The sequence below is a fragment of the Apus apus genome, chromosome 3 (genome assembly GCF_020740795.1).
Source record: "Apus apus isolate bApuApu2 chromosome 3, bApuApu2.pri.cur, whole genome shotgun sequence".
Classification (NCBI taxonomy): domain Eukaryota; kingdom Metazoa; phylum Chordata; class Aves; order Apodiformes; family Apodidae; genus Apus; species Apus apus.
In genome coordinates, this window is record NC_067284.1 from 109,985,038 (window position 1) to 110,007,005 (window position 21,968).

The 21,968-nt window shown below is 41.2% G+C and overlaps 1 protein-coding gene across 2 annotated transcripts in view; it reads right to left on the minus strand.

The window, feature by feature from the left end:
* PTCHD4 (patched domain containing 4) overlaps positions 1–21,968 on the minus strand; it is an 81,514-nt gene that overhangs the window by 39,029 nt on the left and 20,517 nt on the right. For both annotated transcript variants that reach the window (XM_051614208.1, XM_051614207.1), the window contains exon 2: positions 15,986–16,466. In XM_051614208.1, the coding sequence (XP_051470168.1) occupies positions 15,986–16,466 (481 nt within the window). The remainder of the gene's footprint in view (positions 1–15,985; positions 16,467–21,968) is intronic.

The window sequence follows — 21,968 nt, forward strand, 5'->3', positions numbered from 1 at the left end:
TGCTACAGGCACAGAAATAATAAAATCAGAAGCCAACAGCACATCTGTTGCAATCTATCCCAGACAAAATAATTTCTAGAGGCAATTTGATTGACTTTGATAGAGTCATTCTGTTAATTCAGCCATGACAATGAGAAGCCAGGGAGAAAGGGCTTGATTTCTGCTATTTCCACACTGATTTACTGAGAAGAGTTTGGGGAAGGGAGATGATTGATCGAGGGTGAAGTTGAGAAGCCCTTTCTCTGAAACACCACATACATATTTTTTATCACTATAAAGCCAGCAATATTTTTTAATTTTTTTTTTTTTTTTTTTTAAGAGGGAAATTCAAACACGTCTCAGTCAAGCATACAGAAGTATCTGGTACCAGGAGCTCTCCTCTTCATGATTCTCCTATTTCTCTGTTCATAACAACACTGAACCAGCAAGTCCTTCCTGACACAGGCACTGTGGAGATCTTCAGAGCTCCCCTCAGCCATTAGATTCCTTTTTTTACACACTTAACTGCTTCTGACCTGGTAAGAAGGGGGTCTGGGAGACAAGTAAAACTTTGGAGCTGGACCCCCCATGGAAAAATATAAACAGACCCTGAGGCAATACACAAGACAGCTATTGCAGCTCATGGTGGATTTTCACCCATTTAAATAAAAAAAGTGCAGATGAACAGAGTAAATTATTTTACCAACACATTTTCTGAAGAGCAATGAGATAATTTCAAAAGATGTATGAAAAGGTGCCAGGATGCTGAAAGCCAAGTATTGTCTAGTCAGTCAGGTCCTTCAGTGCTCCTCACCACGGTCCCACTCCCAGTCCCCAGAAGAAGCCATGCTCTCCCAGATCCAGGGAGCTGGTGTGGGCAGACACGTTGAACCAGCACCTGGGTGAGCAGGCAGCACATATTGCAGGGTGGCCAGGGTGGGAATGGAAGCAAGTTCCCCTTCTAGCCTTACTTGCTGCTTGGATCCTCTGCCACTCCATGCAGTTAAACTGAGGCTTTAGTTGTCATTTGGAAGATTATTGTGTTTGACTACTAAAAGAACAAAATTAGCAAATTCAAAGAGGCAACAAGAAGACTGGATTATGGTTCGACAATGTCACCTCGTCTGGGGATTATTGGCACATGCAACTGGCACAGAGGGATTTATGAGGATGCTGCCTCTTAAAAGACATAATGGGGAAAACTTATTAGGAACTAAAGAAAGATTTACAGAGTAGCTAGAGGGGGCTCATTGTCACATGTCATCTCTTGATGGAACTAGGAATCAAATGCTGTAACTGGAAACAAGAGAAACAAGGAAGACCACAGATTGGTGCTGAAAAGCCAAGATCATCTATGGTTGTAGGAAGAAAGGATGAAAGAACATTTGTTGAACTACATGGACCACAGGAAGCCTATAGGAGGCAAAAATGGAGAGAAAGAAAAATGTATGATTAGATTAATGTGTGGAAGCAGGGAAATGATGTGGCAAATCTCTACAAGATGGTCAGCAGCAGGTAAACCTGCCAGAATAGGGACAAAAAAGGAAAAAGCAATATAATGGCTTACATTTCCTTTAAAAATTACTCCCTTCTGCTGGTAATTTTAAACATAGATTGCATAAAGCCGCAGTTTCTGATTTCCAGAAAGTGCCAGGTTCCCAAATGATTTGGATATTACATTAATCAGTTACACCAGTAAGTCAGTATCCAGCAGTGACCTGAGAAATGCATGGTATGAAAGGAAAGCAATACATGAATAACTTCGGTGAGGAAAAAAAACAACTTGAAGTGGTCTGTTTTTTGCCTGGTGTTACAATCTGACATGCTGAGCATTTCACTGTGGTAAAATGCAGGTTGTGATTATCACAGAGCAAGACAGTGTAGTAAGAAGGAGGAACTACAACTCGAATCAAGAAGAGTTTGAACTTCAGCTCTCTGGGAGATTTCCTCCTTCACTGCATTTCAGAAAAACAAAATACTCAGTCTTTCATAAACTGTACCAGTGAGAAGGGAATGATGGTCATGACCAGCTTCACTGAACTTCTGCCAATTTGTACTGGAAAGACATAAAAATGGGGATCAAAGGCATGAAGACATGAAGAACTAATCATGACACTGATTTTAAGAGACAGAGTACAGCAATTGCTGGCCACTGAAACTAGCTTTCATGTCGAGGCAAAAGGAAAGATAAACATTAAAGAGGAATAAAAATAACCAGGTACCAGATCAAGGAATTAGTTGAACTTAATCTCTATGATGCAAGACAACAATGGGTTTAACAGATACATGAGCATGAGCATTTCACTGGCTCCCTGTTGGTGCTCCACACTAGTCACAAGGCAGAAGCACTGGACAGGTTTGTGGAAGTGCAATGTTGTTAAGACTGACGTGTAGCTGGAAGTAACATAAATCCAGAATTTAATAGAAGAGAAGCAGCATCTCTTGGTTGAATAAAATCCTTGTGATGCGTCATCTCACACAGTCCTACTGTCATATGAGCTAAATGGGATCAAAAGCCAGCGAGCCAAATGAACAGGAATAAATTTCCAGTAGTTTTTACGTGCATTGGATTTATATGAGTAAAAAGACATATAGGTCTGGAAGAGTTTTCTAGTCATGGCTGCTCTGAAGAGCATAAAACCTAGAAGTGTTCTAGAACAGGACCAAAACATTAAATATTTGTGTGAATTGAATGGGTCAGTGCGGCTCAGGTACTTATCAAAATGTTCCAGGGAACAATTTTTTTGGAAGTGATTTTGAATTTTTGTTACATTGGTTGTAACATGACAGTCTTACAAAATACCATTAAATAACAGAGTGGTTTTTGTTATCAAACTCTTGCAAAATAAAAGATACGTAACACAGAGGTATGAACATAAGATTTTTCTCTTGGAATATTTGTAGGAGTCTAGGGATTAAAGACAATAATCTTAAATTCCCTAAAGGCTGGCATAAAATAGGAATAGTGGGATAAAGTTGAGAAGATGAACATTTAGGATGAGCAAAAGCAAAGCTGATTTGTCACAGAGACAGAAAATATTTCTGTTCTTCCATAACAGAAACTTCAAAGGTTCAACAAGGGCAAGTGTAGGGTCCTACACCTGGAGAGGAAGAACCCCATGCACCAATATAGGTTAGAGGTGGACCTGCTGGAAAGCAGTTCTGAGGAGAAGGATCTGGGAGTCCTGGTAGGTAGTAAATTACCCATGACCCAGCAGTGTGCCCTGGCTGCCAGGAAGCCAATGGAGTCCTGGGGTGCATAAGAAAGAGTGTGGTCAGGAGGTCAAGGGAGGTCATCCTCTCCCTCTACTTTGCCCTGGTGAGGCCACATCTGGAGAACTGTGTCCATTTTATATTCAGTGCATCATCTCCTGTGATCTCATTGTTTTTGCTTTCAGGGGTTGCAATTGCTCATCGTGCAAATGTGAACACATCCTTTGTTTCCAGATGCATAATCTAGCACTTAACTGTGATGAAGCACATGCTGACAAAATGAGCCTGCCTGACTATGTCCTTGGGCTCCATTTTCATTATTTTTATCTGCCAAACCTTGCATTATCTGAGAATTTTACTACTATGGATTTATTTTTCGTTCCAGAACATGAGGAAAGGTGTTGAATAGCATAGAATAAATTTCTGTTTTGGCCTGATAATTTGCATCTTCCCAGAAGGAAGAGTGTGCCTTTACAAATTAATATTTCATTATTTTATTTAATATAAGCTACAGCAATTTAATGTAGTACAAATGCATGCATGCATCAAAATGTTGGGCAGGAGTAAATCAAATTACTATTATCTGAATATAATTCAACAGAACATGTGTTCTTTTTCTGTGTAAACTTGGAGATACATTTAAAAATATATAATATGACCTATTTTCCATTGTATCATGGAAAAAATAATTACATGATTTAAGAAGTCATTTTATGGGATTTACTTGAGAGAGTCCAATAGAGTCCAACAGAGGCTATGAGGATGATTAAGGGACTGAAGCACTTGTCCTGTGAAGAAAGGCTGAGAGACCTGGAGTTGTTTAGTCTGGAGAAGAGAAGACTGAGAATCTTAATAATGTGTGCAAATATCTGAAGGTCAAGAAGAGGGGAACAGTCTCTTTTCCGTCATGCCCTGTGACAGGACGAGGGGCAATGGACACAAATGGGAACACAGGAAGTTCCACCTCAATGTGAGGAAAAACTTCTTTATTGTGAGGGTGACAGAGCACTGGGGCAGGCTGCCCAGAGAGGCTGTGGAGTCTCCTTCTCCAGGGACTTTCAAGACCCATCTGGACATGTTTCTGTGTGACCTGCTCTAGGCAGAGGTGGAGGGTTCGATGAGCTCTAGAGGTCCCTTCCATCCCCTACTATTCTGTGATTCTGTGATATGGAATAATATTTACTGACATTTTTTCCAGATAACTATTTGATCTAGGCTGTTAAAATATCTGTTGCCATCATACTTAACAGGAATATTTCATATTTCATCAGATAAAGTTGTTGGAACTTTTGCACTTGAAGCTTCTATCTATTAAAATATATTTTGTTCCCCACCCCTCCGCATGTTTACAATTTAAAAAGCAAAAGAAACTCCTTGATGTTTTCTTTCCTTCTTTTCCTCCCACCCTGACATTTTTCTTCCCCTTTTTCTCTGTTACCTTTTTATCCCAGAGGAAGAATGAAGTGAGATCTTAAAGTAGAAAATAAAGAACTTGAAAATTATGAAAAATAGAAACAATTATCACTTTTTCTTTTTTCCCCCAGGAATAAAAGTTTTCTACATTTGAACCAATGACAGTTTTTGACAATTTATTTTCAAATTAATTTACAAGAAATAACTTTGTTGACTTTTGGTGACACTTGAATTGAAATTTGAATTGAAAACTTGAAAGTACATGAATGCAGCCAGAGCAGGGCAGCAAAGCTGGTGGAAGGGCTGGATGGCAGGCCCTGTGAGGAGCAGCTGAGGACACAGAGTTTGTCTAACTTGGAGAAAAGGAGACTGAGGGGTTACCTCCTTTCTTTCTGCAGCTTCCTGAGCTTTGCTGCCCTGCTCTGGCTGCATTCATGTACCTTCAAGCTGTTTTGCCCAATGTTCTATGTTTGTGCATGCATTTGTTTGTCTGTCCTTGACCACCAATTGCCTTTGTACCTCCCAACAAATTTCAAAAATTGTGACAGAGCAGAAGAGAGATCAATCATAATTTCTACATTTTATTTATTTTTTTTAATAGTCCTCCAAGAGTTTCTATTATTTTCCCCTCAGAGAAGGAATAAGTATATTAGAGGTCAAAATCCATGTTGAAGAGGTCTTTTGGGACTTGTTTCATTAACTGTGTTGTTCTGCACCTGACTTCAAATAACCTAAGAAAGACATAGAACATCTCTATCTATGAGGAGTAAAGCTTTCTCTCCCTCAATATCCTACCAAGGTTATTAATTTAAAAGCAGGCTAACTGCATGATAATGTTCTTACTCTTTCTTAGCTCTGATGGGAGTGCACGTGAGCGACTGCAAAGGACACTGAGTTCAACTTTTGCAAGGCTGAGGATTAGGTGAATGAAGCAGTTCTCATACCTGAAAGTGATGCCTTGAAGTTGACTGGCAGTGTAATGGGAGGGATATTTGCACTGTTTTTTGCCCAGTATATTCAGCTCTTTTAAAGCCCCAACATTCACAGAATCATAGAATCATAGAATACTAGGGGGTTGGAAGGGACCTCGAAAGATCATCTAGTCCAACCCCCCCTGCCAGAGCAGGGTCACCCAGAGCACATCACACAGGAAGGCGTCCAGGCGGGTTTTGAATGTCTCCAGTGAAGAAGACTCCACAACCTCTCTGGGCAGCCTGTTCCAGTGCTCTGTCACTCTCACAGTAAAAAAAAATAATCTGATATTCGCCTTAAACTTCCTATGCTCCAATTTGTATCCATTACTCCTTGTCCTGTCACTGGTCATCACTGAAAAAAGCTTAACTCCATCTTCTTGACACTCCCCCTTTACGTATTTGTAAACATTGATGAGGTCACCCCTCAGTCTCCTTTTCTCCAAACTAAAGAGACTCAGCTCCCTCACCCTTTCCTCATAAGGGAGATGTTCTACTCCCTTCATCATCTTTGTAGCTCTGCGCTGGACTCTCTCAAGCAGTTCCCTGTCCTTCCTGAACTGAGGGGCCCAGAACTGGACACAATACTCCAGATGTGGCCTCACCAATGCAGAATAGAGGGGGAGGAGAACCTCTCTTGACCTACTAACCACACCCTTTCTAATGCACCCCAGGATGCCATTGGCCTTCTTAGCCACAAGGGCACACTGCTGGCTCATGGTCATCCTCCTGTCCACCAGGACCCCCAGGTCCCTTTCACCTACACTGCTCTCCAGCAGGTCAGCCCCCAACCTGTACTGGTGCATGGCGTTTTTCTTCCCCAAACATTGTACTTTTTGGTAATGCTTCCAGTAGCATCCTTATCATCTTTCCTGTGGGGTCTTTTCCTCTTACAGCTGCTCCCATGAGAAGATTGTGCATTAGAAGGGTTTCAGTTTTGTTCTTTGCACAGTTCTTTTTTGCTGTGGTATCTACTCTAAGCACAAACAAGCTTTTTGTTCCCAGGCCTCTCAAACCAGTTTCAGAAGGTTTAAATTGCCTTAACCAAAAACTTTGTTCTAAACTGTTTTAAGAAGGGTGAAAAGCTTCATTGCTATGCACTCAGTATGCAGAACATCTCTCCACCTTCAGCTTCTGCATCTTTGTGTCCTCCCTGGAGGATAGTAATTTCTCAACAGTAATAGCAAAAATATTGAGTAGAAACTTAAAGAAACACAGAAAATTTCACCTGCTGTGGTCTTACCAGGTGTGCAGTAATCTGCCTTTTTGTCCTCCTTTTAAAGCAATGCGAGTGTTCCCTCTAGGAGATTCTACCTGCAGTTTCTGAATTAATGTAAAGATTGCAAAATTGTATAGTACTAATTGGTTTCATGGCTATGCTAGTAAAATTCTTTATAGGCAGGATATCAACAGAAATGGAGTGCATAACACCAGGAAAAGCTACAGCATTTAAAATTTCTGTGGCAAATCTGCATTAAAGTATGGGTGGGGATGTATGAGTGGGCAGGTTGAAGTGTCATATCAGGCTGTAAAGAAACTATTTTCTTCCTTGATCTTTCAGAATAGAGATTACAAGCAAAAAAATTCCTATTGCAGAAATACTGCATATTACTGCAAGAAAATGTAATGACAATGTGCCAAGACACAGCTACATACTTCCAGGGAATGCAGAATGATGTCGGGGATTGTTGAGCCACACAATGTGGCCATTGCACTCCCCAGTGAAGCACAGCCATGTCTGGGCAAAAACCAGTGGCTGCTTCACCACCTGCTCAGTCTTTTGAGCCAGGCACCACTCACCAACACTGTATCTAACCTGCAGAGCAGGGGGCGATGTGAAGAAGATAGAAATGATTTATCCACACTGAAATTCTGTCAAATGGGTGAGGACAGTGAATCCACTCTTGCAGAACAAAAACTAGAGGACATCTCTAGTGATCCAAAGCTGCAAAGGCCTGAGGTTTTCATGTCACTCAATTGGTGGTACCACTTGCAGCTCTGTTGCTGCAGCAGCTCTCACCAAAGCTTTGAGCATCCAAAAGAGCAAGCTTCTTCATCCTGCAGTCAGTGTGGATGAAACATGACCTGCTTCACCACATGCAGCAGGACTAACACACTGAAAGTCACAGCTGTGGTACCCGAGTGTACCTTTGTCTGCAGGGCAGTAACTCATGCCAACAACATGGAAGATACTTCTTGAATAATGGAGGCTGCTGCTATCATTTGTTACCTGTGGAACAGTGAGCCCTGAGCCTACAGCCTGCTGTATGTTCCTGCAAACAGACAGCCCACCAGAGAGGAGAATTCACTTCATGGGGAAGAAATGGAGTGGAAAAAAAAGGATCAGAAACAGAAAGGTAAAATGGAACTATTAAAACCTCAACTGGTGAGTGGTTGCAGAGAGGACATATAAATGATACAATGTCGAGTAAAATCTTTTTAGTTGGGTTTGTATTTGCAATAGTTTCTTTAAGCTTTTTATTCCATGCAAAGTTTTCAGTATTGCAGATGGATATAGCAGATAAATATTGATTTAGAACATTTGGCAAATGGTCTATTGAGTTCTCTATCCTTTTCCTAACCCTTCAAGAAAAAATTATCAGTCTGGAAGAGGGCAGCTACAGGAAAATTTCTTTAGAAGTGAAATTTCTTTGTACCCATTTTTGAACTGGGCTTTTGAACATGGTCATTGATTTTTATACTTTTTTTTTTTTACTATTATGTTTTATTGCTGCAATGTTATAAAAAATAATGAAGATGTTTTAGTTAGCTGAGTGAAAATCCAATACTTTCTAAATTGGGCTGAATTTTGAGCCACAACTGTATTTCACAACAATGAGTTCTGGCTGCTATTTGCACACAAAATATATTCCAAGAGAAAGTAAATGCATTTACTGCCTTTCAGTTTTAAAAACAGAGGCATAACTTTGGATTTCCCTACAGTGGAACACGATACCTAAGGTGAGCAGACAGCACATTTGACAGAGCATAGGATTCCTCACTCTGTGCTTCCTGAGGTAGCAGAGTCCACCTTTCCTGCCCAAAAGAAAAGAAAGGACAATGCATAATTGTATGTTCCACCTGCACAGGACACGTCCTCAGTCTATCCTACATCTGCTGTTTCCTGCAGATCCACAGTGCTCCAGCAGAGACCCGAAGCCTCAATCTTCCCATATGGATGGAGCTCAAAGGAAAGTGTGAAGTGCAGTAAAATATCTGGGGAAAAAATATGTGGTAGGAAATTATATCCAAGCTGAAGGAAAGTTTGAACTGCAGTAAAATATCTGGGAAAAAAATATCTGGTAAGAAATTATACCCAAGCTGAAGGAAACTCAGCCCTACATATAAAACATCCTAAAAGATGTTTTATACATATTTATGCAAATACATAGATACTGTGAAAAGTTCCACTCCACAGTCAGGCCAGGCAGACTCTGAAGTTATGGGCATAAGTCGCAGCAGTGAAAATATTAAGAAATACCTTTAAAAATGTATGGCTGTTTAAGCACTGGAACGAGCTGTCGAGGCAGGTTATGGAATTGCAAGCAATGATGCTATTGAAGGCTGGATTTGGCATTGACCTATTAGAGATGATATACGTGGAGCTAAATCATTTCTGCCATGATGCAGCTCCTTTCCAGCCCAAATGAGCCAAAAGTAAATGTGATATGCTTTGGTACATACTAAGGAATGGGAACGAAACTCTTGCTAGATCAACACACAGAAAAAGGTGCAGCCAATAAAGAACTGTCAATAACCCTTCACAGCAATGAGGATTACATGAAAGGGTAGAAAAATTAAAGCAAGAGGTGTTCAGACAGGTATGAGGCATCTGAAAAGGAAACACCCCTTACTATCTCAACAGAATTTGTGTCTTGATTGAGAGTACAAAACATACATTTTTAAGTTCAAAAGAAAATAAATCCTTTTAGTCTTTGACATTTTAGCTCAAAACACTCTTATGACACCATTTTTTTCCAAAGGATTATAGAAATATTTGTAGCAAATTAGAAGCATCTCGAAACACAGCAACCAGTGTGTTAGCTGCAAATGGAGAGCAGAGAAAGCTGTTTTATCAAATAAAGACAACTGAGTTTGGAGACTTCACTTGGGACAAATGGGTTAATTGAGTTCCCACTTCAGTCAGGAGGGAGATTTAAGCTGACTGCTCTCAAGCAGCAAACCCAGACAACACCATTTGTATTTGCTGTGTCATTATGGAGGATTTGAAAGAGGTGGTCAGTGCTTGGGAAATGGTGCAAGCATGAATGCTTCAACCTGAGGTGGAGCAGCTGCCCTAAGGGATGGCAACATTTGAGTTGATAAGACACCTTCTGGTGAGTGTCTACTGGAAAAGAAGAGCTTGAAATTCAATCTGTAAGGGATTTTAACATAAAATTCTGCACTGTAAGTACAATCTCTGCCATCCATCTTGCACTCAGGCACGGGTTTACTGTTGGAAACAGCCTTTAGCTTCCTAAAGTTTTTGTATCTCTTTACTACACCACTACAAGCAGTATTGTTATTGGTAGCAGGAGTAATAATGTTGTAACCTGTTGTAGGGCATTCATAGAGGTTGATGTTCACTAAAGTCTCAATGAGAAACAACTGTTCTCATTAAGATCTTATGGTCTTCGTGGTCTGGAGTTACAAGGGGCAGGAAATATTTCTTACATCCAGCCTTCTAAGAAACACATACACTCCATACTACGAAAAGCATAATTACACTCTAATAACTCTTTTTAACATAAGATTTCCACTAATTTCTTTAACGAGGTACTTCATGGACTGGCCAAAAATACTTCCAGTCTAAAATTACATAATAATACATACCTGCATTTAAAAATGTACAGTCAGATCCTCAGCTGAGTTAAATAATTTTGTCTCTGATTATATCAGTCTGGTTCCTGTGCATTACAAAGCAAATCATGGGAGAAATAATATCTCAATTATGTAGTTAACCTTCTGGTTATATTAATTAGTGATGATTAGGCATGGGAAACCATAATTATGTCACGTACATAATATCCCTTTGAAATTGCATGGTGAATCCAAACACAAAAGGCAGATGTGAACATCAAACCAAGTCCATTTCTGATGCCTAGAACAAACCCGAAACTCAATTATTTGACCCTCTACCTCCTGTCAGAAACGCATCTGGTGGTGGTAGCTCTACTGGTGTCAAACTTGCAGAAGAACCCACCCTTTATATTTATCCCAGAAGAGAAAAGCAAGGCAGAACTGTCCCACATGCTGATTTCATGTGGTGGTTACTAAACACTACTTAAAAAAAAAGAAAAAAAGTGAAAGCGAAAGAAAGAGAAAGAGAAAGAGAAAACAAAAGAAAGAGAAAGAGAAAGAAAAAGAAAAAGAAAAAGAAAAAGAGAAAGAAAAAGAGAAAGAAAAAGAAAAGGAAAAAGAAAAAGAAAAAGAAAAGGAGAAAGAGAAAGGGAAAGAGAAAGAGAAAGAGAAAGAGAAAGAGAAAGAGAAAGAGAAAGAGAAAGAGAAAGAGAAAGAGAAAGAGAAAGAGAAAGAGAAAGAGAAAGAGAAAGAGAAAGAAAAAAGAAAAAGAAAAGGAAAAAGAGAAAGAGAAAGAAAAGGAAAAAGAGAAAGAGAAAGAGAAAGAGAAAGAGAAAGAGAAAGAGAAAGAGAAAGAAAAGGAAAAAGAAAAAGAAAAGGAAAAAGAGAAAGAGAAAGAGAAAGAGAAAGAGAAAGAGAAAGAGAAAGAAAAGGAAAAAGAAAAAGAAAAGGAAAAAGAGAAAGAGAAAGAGAAAGAGAAAGAGAAAGAAAGAGAAAGAGAAAGAGAAAGAGAAAGAGAAAGAGAAAGAGAAAGAGAAAGAGAAAGAGAAAGAGAAAGAGAAAGAGAAAGAGAAAGAAAAGGAAAAAGAAAAAGAAAAGGAAAAGAGAAAGAGAAAGAGAAAGAGAAAGAGAAAGAGAAAGAGAAAGAGAAAGAGAAAGAGAAAGAAAAGATACAAGCAAAACATCTAGGTCCAGCTCAGTACTTAAAGGAGGAATCTCCAAAAGCAAAGCAGCACCTCTTCTAATTCAGTCATTTGTCCAAGGCAAATCAGCACCTTTTTCTCCTCTTTGCAGGAGGTCCTGTCAACCAGAGCACAATTTGCACAGGACCTTTCCAAAATGTTGCTTCTCAACAACTCCAAAAAACGCAGTGGCAGCCACGTACTGGGATAACTGGTTTTCCTGAGGCAGCTGTCTTGAGAAGACCATGGTATCAGGAAGAAGGAGTCAGAGCAAGTAGGATTTTCCACCACTGGCCTCATGCCTAACTTAAGACTAAAGTTTTTCACCTTCAAGGATGAAGAGAAAAGCTGATCTGAGCTACCACTCTTCCCCCAGTCTATCAGAGATATGCTTTATCCCAGCAGACCATTTCCTCACAACAGGACTACAGTAAATAATTAATGTGTAGGTCACTCAGTCCAAATTTAGAAAAATACTAAATATTTCACTTTCATACAGGCTTCTATCACCTACTGAAGCCCACAGAAGCTCTGTGCTGCAATAGGAATGATAGACCTAAACATTTATGCAGGTCCAGGGTTATTCCTGTCACTCAGATGGCAGCATCCTGCCACCTCTGCAAGAAAAAGGACAGGAGAACATCACAGAATTTCCATTAAAATTAATCCTTTGGAAAGTCAATGTCAGAAGAAACTGTATATTTTTAACCAGACAAATATACTTTAAAATGGACAGTTTGCAGATGTCAGGTTGAAGTGTTTCAAAGTTGGAGCTGCCAGAATGAAGGTTCCCTGTGTACTCTGTATAGCATTGCACTTGCAGAAACTTTGAGGCTGTTATTGCCTGTATTTTTTAATTTTATTTGTTTTAATCTAAGTAACTTGATTTCAAAAGGTTGACTTGCAAATCTGGCATTTGTAGTTCTGGGAAACATCACTTTGCACATTTTTTCACCTATCATAGAATCATAGAGTGGTTTGGGTTGGAAGAGACCTTGAAGATCATCCAGTTCCAACTACTGGCCATGGGAAGGAGCACCTTCCACTGGACCAAGATACTCCAAGCCCCATCCAACCTGGCCTTGAACACTTCCAGGATCTACTTTGTGGGTGGAGCATCCACAATATGTGCCAGTTTTTCACCACCCCCACACTAAAGAACTTCTTTCTAATGTCTAACCTAAATTTCCCCTCTTCCAGTTTAAAGCCATTATTCCTTGTCCTACAGCTACAAGCCCTTGCAAAAAGTCCCCACTCCCCAGCTTTCCTGTAGTCCCTTCAGGTACTGGAAGACCCTGAGGCTTCTCTTCTCCAGGCTGAACAACCCCAACTCTCTCTCAGCCTGTCTCCATAGCAGAGCTGCTCCAGCCATCTGATCACCTTTGTGGCCCACGGCTGGACTCACTTAAATATCTCCATGTCCTTCTTGTGTTGGGAGCTCCTGAACTGGACACAGACTGCAGGTGAGGTCTCACAAGAGCAGAGCAGAAGGGCAGAATCCCCTTCCTTGATCTGCTGGACATGCTTCTTCTGATGCACCCCAGGACACTTTTGGCTTTCTGGGCTGCAAGTGTATGTTCCTGGCTCATACTGAGCTTCTCATCAACCAACACCCCCAAGTCCTTTCCCTCAGCTGTTCCCAATCCATTCTCTGTCCAATCTGTATTTGTGCCTTGGGATTATCCCAAACCAATGAGTGAATCTGTATTCAATCAATTATTATTTGATGCATTGTTTGTTTGTTTTTTTTGCCATGCTAGCAGCAAGGGGCACTGGTGGAACATGGACCAGAGTTATGTATTGACCAATGGAATTAACAGTCTTGGGATCTTCAACAAATCTAATCTGTCAGATCTGTTCACCATAAACCAGGTTCAAAAGAAAACCCTGCTCTGTGGGAAGCCCAGATCTGTGAGGCCCTGGGTATGTCATGGGCAAAGTCTCATTAACTGGCACTGTCATTTGAGGGACTAAAGGCATATGGCACTTTGCAGAATGTAACCTAAAATGACTTTTAGTCCAACAAACTGTAAAATTGTTGCCTAACATTTACCTGCAGAGGTTTCCAGGCACTGCAAGCCAAATGATATTTCCAATCCAGTCTTAGAGTCCTGAATGAAATTTCTGTAGAAGGGTTACTTAAATGGTTTCTTTTTCAGCCTGAAGTTGGTTCAATATAAAGTTATAGAAGCTATTGTTACAAATATCTCATTTCAAGAGGGGTTTGTTTGGTTGGGTTTTTTTCCTTTTCTTTTGCTCTTGGCAGTGGCTGTGACAAGAATGACAGCGCAAAACACAACAGAAAGTTATAAATGTTACTTTTCTTCAGACAAGAAACAAATCCCGAATTACTGCCATCCTAGATGGGAAACTGAGCCACTCTGCTCTCAGGAACCCTCACCCTTATCTCATCCTGGAGCTCTAGGGTAGATAAAAAGCACAATGCTACTGCCATCTCAGTTGACGCTCCTGGCCTGTATGGATGCTGATGTTTTTGAGGTCAGGCAGAAGATGAGCTTCACCTACAGGCACTGTTGGGAGTGACAAATTTGGGACCTGTCGAGAAAAGTGTATGGGCCACCCATACATACAGACACCTAAAAAGGAACACCAGCAGAGGAATACAAAACTGAGGGAAGGTGCTTTTCATCACTTCAGTGGTTTTTTGCCTTACATCAAGTTGCTGCATTAGGAAGGCAGTGCCAATTGGTCCCACTCTTTGACATGCAGCTCCTGACACCCATCAAAAAGGTTCTTACAGTCTGACAAGCACAAGCCTCCCCTCCCCCACTCTCATCCTTTTCTCCATTCTGCCATGCAGATGTCTTTTTCCTAAGCCCACACCCCTTGCTCAGGTTGGGATCCACCCCTGTCACAACCTGGCAAGTTCTCTGCTTCTCCTGCTTGTGTTCTTCCTTTCTCTCTCTCGCTCTCAGCACTTTCTTTCTATCAAGTCTTCTTACATCACAGAGCTGTAAGCAGCATCTGAAGAGCTGGCACAGGGCAGGCCATGCCATGGGCCATTACCACGATTTAACAGTGCAGAGCATTGAATTAGAGGCTTTGGCACCGCTTTGTTTATCAGTATTGATGAGGCTGAAACCAATCCTGCAATTCCTTGGGGTCTTTTGCCTCACCCGTCCTTTTCCCTTCTGGAATCTTGACCATCCACTCCAGCTCACTCCTTCCCACTTCAGCTAGCTGTTCCAGAGATGCTGGATGCAGATGAGGTCACAGATTGGTTAATGACACAGATACATTATCAGAGGACAGACAAAATAGAAGGCAGGAGATTGGGGGATGCATACACCTACAGGACTTTTCTTGAGGGGAAGAGCAAGAAAAAGGAGGTTTTTGGGAGGTTGTTAAGAAAAATATAAGCCCCTTTAAGCACTGGCTCAAGTGGATTACATATTTAGTTGTCAGTCACTGTTCCGTAGGGCTTGAATATGAGAAGCATGCATGGAATTTAAGAAATGAACTCTAAAAAATTAAGAGTTGTGTCCACAGGTGAGATTTCCTGCCACCAAAAAAACAGCATAAAAATTTTTGGGTCTGGGCTGCCACTGCTGAGATTTTGCATAGTCATTGCTGGGGTTCAGCCACACGAGGCAGTGAAACTGGCAAATTTGGGTGTGATTGCAACAACGCTTCTGTTTTGGGCACGTTTCCCTCTTCCTTTCTAAAGTACTTTCCCAGCAAACTCATTAACCACACAGATGCACTAAAAGTGCTTGGAACAGAAAGGAGAACAGAAGGAATGAAAACAACACCGTTAAAAGAGCTGGAGTTTGTGTTTGTTCTGTGTCTGTACTTCCTCTGCCTGGGTGCAACAAAATAGGAAATCTCTGCAGCTGATCTGGGCCTTCACAAACTGAGGGATTATGCAGCACAGATACTGACAGGTGCCTTCACTTACAGCCTGGTAAACACCACAACAGTAATCTCCTCTCCGAGATAAAGTCAATCAATCTTATTCTCACACCAACCTGCTCCCCTCTGCCCGTCAGGAAGAGCAGCCCTCACCAGGAAGGATGCTAAAAGCTTTCCTTCCTCAGCGCCCTCCTAATTTAAGGAATTCTTTCAGCTGGCATCCCATCAAAGTCAGCTCAACACAGATCCCTTTCTGTGCTGAGCTCAGTAGTTTTCAATAACAATTTCTCCCTTGTTTTGTAACAGAGATCAATACAACTGCCCCTCTCCCATATTGGCCAAGATTCCAGAAATGTCATTTGCTCTTTCTTGTTGCTACTGCTTTGTTTTGATTCCCTTTTTTTGTTTTTTTGGCAAGGCCCAGATCAATTTAACAAGATGAAAATGACTTAGACTTTCACTCAAGGTAAAATCTGCACTTTATAACCCAGGATGCAATTTACAATCCTGTCATTAAGCTCTGTTAATCCTGTTATTATGAAGATAAATAATTACCCATAGCGAAGAAAGGGATTCCCAACAGAGTAGAATTATATTTTCCATCAGTAATGAAAAATATCCCTGCCGCAGTGACACTGGAAATACAGATAGTGAGCACTCCCAAGAGTCCCAGGAAAGGTTTGCTACGCAGGCAGTCCTTCATGGAGCTCGAGAGGGTAGCAGTCAGGAGAATCAGCATCAGGCTCACCAAAATCTTGCCCCTGGCCAAGAGACTGGTCTGGTGGAAGTCCTTCCAGAGGCTAAAGGATGCTAGAGAGTAGAGCTGCAGATCTTGGTGATCCAGCTGCATCTTGTGCATCAGTTTACAGAATTCACTCTCCCACTTCTCCCCAATGAGGTCCTGGGTGACAGAGCCATACGTTTGGAGGTAGTAAGTGATTTGGATGGCTCTGGCTGATTTGACTCTCTGGTCCTTGCTGTTTGGCACTTCCATGACCCCTCCGAGCTGGTGGCCAATAAAACTGCTCCTTCCATCCTGGGAGGGAAAGTAAAAAAGATGAGCATGTGGTTATCCTGAGTAAGATGTGATACAGTGATACTGTTTGACTCTACCTCCCTTTCACAGACATGCCAAGATCTCGACACAAAGGCCACTGCAGCCAACAGCAGTTGTGCCATTCACTTCAGTGGGCTTTGGGACACATCCCTGTTCCCTGCCACAACTCTGTTCTTTACTCATCAGTGACTAATTTGCAATTCTGTGCAAGTCAGGAACTTCCCAGATACTCATTGTGGTCCCAGGTGTTTGGGAACTGCAATGTAGCATGCAAGCTCCTCACCCCGAGGGAGGGGATTGCTTCTCTGCATTTTAACTGTGACAGACAATGACAAATCTCCAGTCACTGAAGTATGAAATGTTTGAGATGAAGATCAATTTCTGGAAGATATGTGATTATCTGACACTTTGGAAATGCTTTTTAAAAGCTGGAAATGTACAGAAAATGAGCTTGGTTCCTCCATACACAGATGTAAATGTATATAGATCCAGTTTAATAGCTACTCTGACTCTTGAACAATATAATTAAAATCAGTCTTTTTGAATTCTTTATTTGAAGCTTCATGGATTGCTGTTAGTGACACAGAGATAAGAATCTACCTTACACCTCAATTTAGCCAGGATTTGTTTTTTTATATTGCAAGAATGTAAACCATACTCTGGTCTCACTTATTTCAGTATATGCTAGGACATGAAAATTCCATGACCATCAGTAAAGGACACATCAGGTGCACTCAGGACCATGTCCCATCTATTTGCAAGACCAGACTACATTTTTTGTAGAGTTATCTCATCCCATTTCAATGGTTGAGGGGTTTTTTATTAGTTGTTTGTTATATATATATTTTTTTTTGTAAGAAAGGTTTAATAAGAAAGGTCCTTGCTTTTTAGCCACTGGTTATTCTAGTTCTCTAGAATAACTGTGATGTGCCCCTTTCAAGAGAGGGGAAGCTTGTGTGGATTTAGATCAAACCCAGCTGCAAACTGAGGAAGAAGACTCAGTAGACTGGATAAAAATGTCCTAGCACAAGTAATCTCTTCGATCAAAAACCCTTAAGCCTGGGGATTAAATGTTGCACACCAAAACCCGCTATTCTGCCTTTTTTTGTGTGCAAATGGGATTAAAAGTTTTCCTTTTTCTTTCCTCTTGTATTTTAGAAAAACATTAAATTATCAAGCCAGTTATTATATAAAACATCTTGCACCAGTGAGTTTACGTAAGATAATACTCTTTGCCTGCATGTGCTACGGGAGTGAGTGAACTGACAGCCTGAATTTGGGAGATACTCTGCCCGACACACACACACTGAAGAAAAAGTCTGCAAAAGGCCAGAAACTTTTGGAGGTGACACATTTAACATCTATTACATCCAACATTAACCATTTCTAGAAACAACCTTTGCTGCACACAGGTCATTAGCTGGAATTGCCAGACCTGGTTGCTGTAGTGATTCCCATCCTGAGGAGAAATCAATGAAGCAAGGTACCAGGCTTTATGAAACATAGATGTCTTCTGGGAGGTCTGCTCGTAGAGCAAATAAATACCAGAAATTGAGAGAGTGTGCTGAAAATGCTTTATGTACTCACCTTGCCTTGTCTTTGGTCTGTAAAGGAGGTAATCCTCCCACTGAGAAATTCCTGCCTATGCCTGTTTTCATGGCAGGAGCTCACACTGCTTTCAGCATTTGCCTGCCACAGCCCAGGGAACGTGACAAAGTGCTTTTCAGAAGTTCATTTTTTCCCTATTCCCAGTTGTTATTTCCCAGCGAAATAATGGCTTCTGGCGAGGTGTCCTGGCACGAGCTGACATGAAAGGTGATCTGCAGTCTAATGCCAGCTTCTCAAATCACCTGAAGCCTCATTGCAAATGTCATAGAAGCAGAGACAGCTAGCACAGGGAGGCAGCTGGTGCTGTTAGGACTCCAAAAAACCCTCCTCTCTGGCATTTCATATTAGAACCCAGTTTTAACTCATTACTTCTCTTTTCTTCTAAAGGTGGGTCACACCTAACACTCACACACTCACAAAAGGTGCAATTCCAAGCTGGTAACTAAGGTTTGAGCAGTGCAGTCCCTGCTCACATCAGATGCAACTTCGCAGTTAAAAATCCCCTTTGGCACCGCTTCAAAAGTTTAGGTAGAAATGTCCTATTTCCTCAGTCTATGTGCAGTGTTGACACTCAAACATTTTCAGCCACTGCAGGATACTTTAGCAACGCAGCTCCAAACCCAGATGATGGGCTGTAATTCAGATTTCATTGATTCACTCTGCAGCATGCATGGCAAGGTTAGGGGAAACATTGCGATGACCATCTGCCTTCCTCTGCAGTAGGTGCCCCGACCGGCGGCAGCATTTCAAAAGAAGCAACAGAGCAGGCACAAATAAATCATGTTCTGCTGTATCTCCCGTGAAACAGATGATAACAGCTGTTACACTGATGTACAACAGGGCACCCAGCTCATATGTCAGCAAAATGGAGAGCGAACTTCCCAATAGAACTGAAGAAATCGCAGATGCTGAGCTGCTTTCAGGACTTTTTGTCTGTCCCCTTCCTTCCAAAGGCAGATTTCTTCCCATCTACCCAAGGGGTTTGCCTTTCCTGCTTTTCCAGTGTGCAATCACGAACCTGCCACCACAGCATTTGGGAAAATGAGGCCCTTTTCTAATACGGCTCCCATGCTGTCTTTGCCAAATGCTCCAAGAGAGATAAAGGTCCTGTCACACCAGGCAGGGCTGTCACATCAATGGTTACAATTCCTCAGCAAGGAAGACAGAAAAAAGATGGGGAAAAATACTGCCTTTCATCCCATTTTAGAGATGGAGATTGAGTGTGGGAAAAAGAAGACCCAGCTGCCAAAAAGACTTTTAGCACTTCTTAGAGGCCTCCAAAATCATGGGTCTAACTACCCCTTGTCTCCTGGGCAATTCAGGGGAGTTATTAATCATCCCAAGTGCTTTTGTCCTCCAGGACCACCTCTGTGAAAGAAGGAGACGTGAATGGAAAAGCTCCTGAGTTAAGCCTATGGTTTGGGAAAGAGGGCCACAGTGACTTGTGTGAGTGAGACCTGAAGACCAGGCAGGTTTTGAACAAGACCAGATCTTGTTCAGACTATAGATCCCTTACTTTTTCTTTTTTTTTTTTTTAATATGTTGCTAGTCTCTGATCTTATACACAGTAAAGCAAATTAAAAAAAATAGAGTATTATTTATTGGTTGTACACAATTTTATGTCCTTTTATCTCCAGAAGATCTGCAATGCTAGATGATAACTGTCTTTAGCAAGGTCACTAGCATTGTTGGATCCTGAATTTCAGATTCCCAGGCTATTTTTATGTGTCTTTCTCTCTCTCTTTCTTTCTTTCTTTTTTTTTTTCTTTTTTAATTATGATTATTATTTTATTGTCTAGGGAAAACTTCACAGTGTCTGTTCTCCCAGAGGACAAAAAGGGCCATCTTGCATTCTGATGGCAGCTAATTCTCTCCAGATCTGAGCATCTTTAAAAATGGCATGAAATATGGATCACTTGCTGGGGCATAAAACATAAAACTGTGGCCAAGCAAAAATCTTTGCTTTGATGGGCGCTATTAAACTGTTTTGTTTTGGTTTTTTTTTACTAAATACCCCAAAACCATTTGGTAGATTTAGACTCTCAAAGGAGAAGAATGAGAACTAAGGACCCTCAGAGGAGTGACAGACATCAACAGCATCATACAGTTTTTTTCCCCACGATGATGGGTTTTGCCACCTGGGTTTATGCAGACCTGGCCTTGCACATGGTTGAAAATCCAAACTCCTTGTCAGTTCAGCAGCAAAGATCACTAACAGTGAGTGTATGGATGAAGAATAAACCCTTTCCATATTTCAAGCTACAAACTTTTCTGTAAAGGATGCTTGGACCCTTAATATCCTAGACAGATATAGAAATGGCATGAAGATTTTTGGGTTGCTCCAGAGCTGACTGCAAGACCTCTTGAGTTAAACAAAACCAGCTACTCCTAGTGAACTAAATATTTTTAGCTGGTGCTAATGTAGGCATAGATCCTCTGTACATGCAGCCCAGAGGGACAGTAGCCAAAGCCCCTTAGTACTAAATTACCTGGGATTCTTTTTGTTTCCTTAACAGTTTCAGTGCAGCTGGTGCAGCCCTTGACTCACAACCCTGGGGTTCCCTGTGGTGACTGCCCACTGCCACACCAGCTCCGGGCAGGTTGCTTTCTCCTCCCTGCTTTGAATGTCACCAGCCTTCACTGACTTCCTTCCCACGGGAAAAACAGGGCGTTTAAGTTATTTTTGCAATGGCATGGCTCCTGCTGTCCCAGCACCCTGCGCTGTGGGTCTTGGGCTGAGAAGTTTAAAAGCAATTTCAGATCCCTGGCAAGGAGAAGAGGAGCCCTTGTGTCCTACTGCAGGATCACTCTCATTCCAGTACATTTCCAGAACCTTTGCCAGCTAATTTAATTCTATTTTTCTTTTTCTTTAACTGCGACCTCTTATCAACTGGAGTTATGGATAATTATCAAGCTACACTCTAGAAATGTTAGGATAAAGCATACGGTCCTGGTTAAACTCTATTTTATCTTCAAAGCTTATAAATGTTTAACAGAGAGCAACCAGGAATGTCTGTCAAAATACATTTTGTGATAAACATCCTAATGAGATAAATGCAGTTGTTTCTACCTGTGACAAGCACATTCCTGCTCTACCAAACGTAGATTATAGACAGCATTACACTGAAATCCACAGAGGTTAAGATGAAGTTTGTTGCCTTAGTTAACCCAAAGTTTTCAAGGTTCAATAGAATAAAAATCCTCTTCTCTTTTTTTGATACATTATTTAAGGTTTTACATATCTGCTTGCTCATCCCTCCTTCTAGCTCACTGAGAAACTTTGGAGGAAGTTTTTGTCTCCCTAACCAAACTAATTTCTGTCCCCCTCCTTAGCATAGTTATCCATGAAGACCTTATACCCCTAGATCCCTATTACACAGCCACCAATTACCAAGGATTCCTGAAGCCTCCCTTCCAAACAGCTGCACAGATGCTGATTTATATCAGAGCTGTGTAGGTGCTCTTGCACAGCCTGCTGTGCTTGTCCCTGTGCAGCTATTCTGTATAGCTCAGAGAGTGAGTCCATGGCAAGTGAGCCCTGAGGGCAACGCATTTGGGGTAAAACTGCACCTCTGCTGCCTGGGAAATCAAGTATCACCAGAATGATTTTTAAGCAAAGGACATGGGTACCCAGAACATCCAGAAGGCAACCAGAACCCTCTGGCACCTCTTTTTGATGAGTCTTGGCTTTACTGCTTTGAGTTTCTACTTTTTGATCAGGTAATTTGAAAAGAGACAAGAACAGGAGAAAAGTACTTCAAGAGATTTTCTGCTCTAGGATTAATAACAGAGAATAAGAGCAGCTTTCCTAACACATATCTATTTGTTCCAAGTAAATCAAGTAATGGAGGATTTCATAAGGTGAAACAGGAA